The sequence below is a fragment of the Python bivittatus genome, unplaced genomic scaffold (genome assembly GCF_059951505.1).
Source record: "Python bivittatus isolate LINGU-HERP-01145 unplaced genomic scaffold, Pbiv_v1 ctg000980_np1212, whole genome shotgun sequence".
Lineage (NCBI taxonomy): Eukaryota > Metazoa > Chordata > Lepidosauria > Squamata > Pythonidae > Python > Python bivittatus.
Genome location: NW_028277125.1, coordinates 29,536,528 through 29,542,045, shown reverse-complemented (window position 1 = coordinate 29,542,045; position 5,518 = coordinate 29,536,528). Strand labels below are relative to the sequence as shown.

Here is a 5,518-nt window from a genome sequence, read left to right as displayed (position 1 = left end):
TATTTATTTCAAGCTTCTGGAATATTTATTTTTCAATGCTTATAGCACTGTTGTCTCCATGCTTTCATAATGAAGGATCAAAGGACTGCCACTGAGCTGTGTGCTGCAACCTGATGATTTACATCTTATTTACAGCCTTAACAAAAGCAGATGATCCCATGCTGATTTCAAGCTTTGGATCAGGAACCAGAACTGATCATGGCTCTTCCCCAATATGCTTGAAAGACATGCAAAGAGGCTGTGTTATGCAGCAGTGAGCCTTGGAGTCAGCAAGAAAGGGCCCATGGAGGACCATCCTACAGAGAAGCAAAGAGAGACTGATTTGAATGATCTTCCTCACATGCTTTCAAGTGTTCGTTATATTTCTAGATATATATTTTAACATTAAACAATGAATTATTTAAAAATAAATGTTAAAAACTTCAATCCTAAGTAAAAAATGAAATTTTAATTAATTTTCAGTCTAAAATGGGAGGTATATTTTGAGTACCATTAGATTTTCTGTTTGAAGTGAAATTTTAAAGCAGCCATGAAATATACTTCATTTAAAGTAAAATATAGTACTTCAGTGACAGCCTAAGCACTGACTGTAGAAGTTACCATGGGAACAGTACATTTCTCATGACAGCCCAGCATATTGGTGTATAGGGCTAGAATAAATTGTCAAAATATGAGTAGCCAAAAATGCACAAACATCCACACTCACTTCATTTTGCATGAAAACAAAATAATATGTAGGGTTTTTTAAAACATTTGTTACGAGCTGTAAGTTTCTTTGATGCCCTATATTGCTAACATTTAGTAAAATGAGGTTCAGGAATTTATTCCTCCCTGCCCTCCACCCTCACCCAAAGTGATTGTTGAGAAGAGATTTATTCTCAAGATAAACTCACTTATTGCAGTGTTCTGTTTATAGATTGAATAATGTTATAATTAAGGAAAGACCTGGTTTCATGAAAGTGCTATGACATAAATAGCTTACTGTTGACAGTCAGTGATACATTATTTAATGCATTTAAGAAAAACTAAATTTATTATCACTCTGGAACCTAATAGGATTAAGTCCATTCTGTATTATATGTATTTTAAACATATTATCTGAAGTCAGTGGTCTTCATTCAATATAACTAAAAATCAAAAAAATAAAGGACTGAATATCTAAACATTATTTCTGTTTTCTGAATGGAAAGGACAAGCTAAATCTTACGTTTATTTGTGGCTTTTAGCTTTTTGTATCATGCTTCCTATAATGCAGAAATGTGAGGTGCAACAGAATTTACAGTATTTAGAACAGTTATATACAGCCCACTTCCATAATAGCTTTTGGCAGGGTCACATTGTTTATTCAGTGTTCCTGCTTTTCCTTTCTTCGTAAACAGGCAATCCATAGGATTTGTCCTTTTTAAAAGAAGTATATCACTAGCTTTCTCCTGAACACTATCAGTTGGAGCTCCTGTTGTAGAGCACAGATTGGCAGTGCAGCTTGCAACACATTCAGATGGGGCTAGGGAAGTCTTAACTCAAATTTCATATTTAAAAAATAGTTGAAGGAAACTTCAAAATATTTCTGAGGTAGAAGAGTTCTGTAGGGAAGAGTGGAAAAAAATTCCAAAAGGAGGATCCGAAAGATTCTAAAGTAATTACAGGAAACTTTTGGAAGCTGGTTTGCCACTAAAGAGATGTCATAAAATATGGACTGGAAAGATGTCCTAACTTCTGCACCTGCCATGAATAGTATGTAGGCACTCAAATATGCAGAAGGAGTTATAATTTGCTTTGTCTTGTGAAGAGTGAACAGCTTCCATTAGAACATACAATTTGACCAGGAGTGCTTAAATCTTTTGGCATATAACAGCATGGCCTCCAAAATGAAAATCTCACTTTTCAGGAGAGGTCCACCTTTTAAGATGCCAGTAGTCCCAATAGTGCCAGGATATTACTATCTACTGTATAATAGTTTGCAGTGAGGCTTGAATTGACTGCTAGTTTTACTTAACATAGAACTAAAACTAAAATATTTTACAGAATTAATTCAATGACAAGTATTGAAAATTATACTTGATCTTGGTCGTAAATCATCTTACGACATTTTATTATCAAAATGTAAGCTTTTAACTTCTGCATTACTTACAGCTACCCACAAAAAGCAACCTCTACCTCCATTTTTTTAAAAATTAAACTCAGTGCACCTTTTGCTCAGAAAACCTTTGGCTTTGCTTTGTCCAAGCCAGAGACTAATGGTGAGTTTCTAAGATAAAGACCACTGGCTATTACATTTCTAATGTTCCTTAAAAGTGGAAACATTGCTAAATCTGTTTGTGCTTAAACAAGGCAACTAATTTATCATTGGTACATATAAAAATCTGAAATACTATAGATACATAGATGTATCTCTCATGTACTGAAAAGGCAAAATACTTTTTTTTCTCTGCTTTCTCACTGCCATAGAAAAAAAATCAAGTGGTATTTTCAAGTGAAGTGGAATTTTTAGTACAATGTTTTCTGTCTCTTCTCATTCTCTCTGGACATGGAAAAACATATCTGATGGAAGTAGTAAAGAAAACAATATTAAGTTGTGATGATGTCACTTGGATCCCCAACCCTAAATAAAATTATATGAATCAATAAAACCAACTGAACAACAAATGAGCTGGTGTTCTTCTCTCATCTATTGCAGTTGGTTTATGCCAGTTCTTTCTTTCCTGGGTGCCATCTACATGTGCCCTAAACAACTCTCATAATTCGTAGTCAGTATATAAATGTAATACTGACACAGGCCACCAAGATGAGAAAAGCTGGTTTATTTTTGTTCAAGAAGTGTTCCAATATCCATTAGGCATATTTCATGCAAACCTGACATCTGCCGATATTTCGGCGTTGTTCTTGTTCATCTTTGATAGTCCCTGAGAGAGGGGATGATAAAAACTGTGACTCATTATTCACTGTAGCTAGCCAGAAACTGTATTCATTAATAAAAAAGTGACACGTCCCTTGTTGACCCTGGCACTCAATAAAAGGTGCTGATCGGAAGTCCTCCAGGCAGCTTCCAGTTGACATGAGGGACTGTCCCCCTCCCTGGTCACCAGATCCGGTGTGCTGAAAGAAAAAGATAAATATCACCTATGCCATCTGACCATTCATATTCAGGAATAAATGCTTCTTTTGATTTCCAATCAGATTGCAGTCTCCAGCTACAGTTGTAATTTTAATTATTCAGGGCCAAAGCACACATGTTTAATATGCATCGGGCAGTTGACCTTTCCCATTTATTCTTACTACTGTTCCTGGATGGAATCCTAATCTGGACTGGAGCCAGTGGAACTGTAGCAGTAGTACTTCTGATTAGTGTGCACTTCTAACTAAATGCAGTCCAGGGGGATCAAAATTATATACAATATCAGTCACAGTAAAACAATACAATATTCACTGTAGGATATTTCCTAATGCAGCATAATAGTATAAACAATTCTTCTTATTAGCATTACTTCAGAATAAATCTACAACGAATAATGGTGGAGGACATTTTTCCAGCTTCCTAAAGGCCCTGCAAAAAGAAGAATTTTAAGTTTTTGAAACTTCTAAAGATCAGGCTACAACTGTAACTCAAGAAAGTAGGTACTAAGTGGGAAAAAAATCCTAAAGCATGAGGTGGCAATTTTAAAACAAAACATTAATAAACTTTGAGAGCACACGAACATGAAGTACAATCAGGGTATTTCTAAACACGTATCTGAAAAGGTCAATGCCAGCAATTTAAGCTGATAGTGTTCCTGGCGATCCAACCAATGTAGATATTGACAAAAGACAAGGTAAATCCAGGACCAATTAGATTTACCAGTAAGTCTTCATTACTTTCTTCTTACATAACTTAACCCTCACACCAAATAGAATCACAAACCTCAGGGAAGCCTAATCTTTACTGCCAAGAGTATGGCTTGGCATCAAGGTATTTCCAATATAATTTCCTCCACTCAATTTCAGCCACCTGATGTGTTGTTCCTGGGATAATTTATTAATAGTTTCCTGTTGCTATATAACTGGAGAAAGGAGACCCTCAAACGTTTTTCTATGGTGGCACTGATGTTATGGAACTCCTGCCTGAAATCCGATCAGTTCCTACCTCATTACGCTTCAGGAACTGATTAAAACCAGAACTGTTTAAGAGTAGTTTTGATTTATAGGTGTCACCATCTATTTTTATTGTTTTTTGATCTGTTGTTTTATGATTATATCTGTGGTTTAATTTTGGGTAACTGTTTATTGTTATTATATAATTTACTTGTACTGTAGACTTTTATTGTTGTGATCGTAACCCATTGAGAGTCTCTTGATTGTGACGGGCAAAAAATTCATATAAATAAACAGAACTGCTCCACCCTAAAAGTTACTGTTACTCATGGTAACTCCCTACCATAACATATACATAAAACTACCACTAATCATAAACATTCATCAAAAAACTAACCTTACCATTAATTTAACCACGTATCTCATGGAAGGATAACCCAAATGCTAACTCAGTCACAGACTGAGCCCCTGCTGGCAGTAGTAGCCATTTTTGTTTTCTAGCGTTCCTTCAGACTAGATTGGCATAAATAAATTCAGATTTCATCAATGTTTGAGACAATAATTAAGAGAATGTGAGTGATGAGTTGTGAGTTTGTGAAAGCAAAGACTCACTACCCTGGTTCATTTTCATGTAAAATATCTAAAAAGAATAGAGAAGCATACTTAAAGAAAATCCAAAGGCTAGCTTATGTTAAAGATTTTAGAATGTGTCTGAGAACTGTACTTAGAAATTTAAAGCATTAAACATTCAGCCAAAAACCCATCTGAAGAGATTGTTATAATTATCCTATATAGCTATGGCCTTGAAAACTGTTTGAAAACTGCAGCTTGTTCTGAATGCAGGAAGCACATTCCTCCTTTGGTTGATCCTGGGGAGCATTCTCATCATCCTGCCACATTTAGTGGGCTGGGGGTAGGAGTGGGGATAAATGTTCTGGGCCAATTGGCTTACAATCTAAGGTGCTAATTTTTATATTTCAGCCCCCCAAGATTCTGTGTTAGCTATCTTAAGTGAGCAATGATTCCTAAGTTACCCACTCTGAATTTCAGTATTGTAATCAGGTGAAGGGTGCTAAGGGGAAAACAGGTTCAGACTTGAAGTTCTACAGATCAGGTATTCATTCCCTCACTCTTAGGGCCTATGGACCTAAGCAATTCTATGCTGTTGCAACTGGGCCATTCAAACTGCTTCCATAGTCCTTTTGGCCTAGGAATTTATCCTGTGCTTTATCCTGTGGCCATATAAATATGATTGATTGATTGATATAGAGATAGATAGAGATAGATGATAGATAGATGATAGAGATGATAAAGTTAGAAAATGATAGGTGCCTAATTCAAGATTTCTGGCTAACGTAAAAATTACTAAACTTGCTACATTCCTTCAATTTGGACAATTTGTGGTAAAGAGTAGCCACCAGGCTTCTAGACCTGCTTGCTGTCCATTGGG

General features: G+C 35.8%; 1 protein-coding gene across 1 annotated transcript in view; it reads right to left on the bottom strand.

The window, feature by feature from the left end:
• Positions 1-2,529: 2,529 nt before the first annotated feature.
• The window catches only part of COL4A4 (collagen type IV alpha 4 chain), a 66,641-nt gene continuing 63,652 nt past the window's right edge, over positions 2,530-5,518 (bottom strand). Inside the window, exon 45 of the mRNA XM_088132224.1 lies at positions 2,530-3,096. Coding sequence (XP_087988350.1) covers positions 2,833-3,096 — 264 coding nt within the window. The 3' untranslated portion in view covers positions 2,530-2,832. The remainder of the gene's footprint in view (positions 3,097-5,518) is intronic.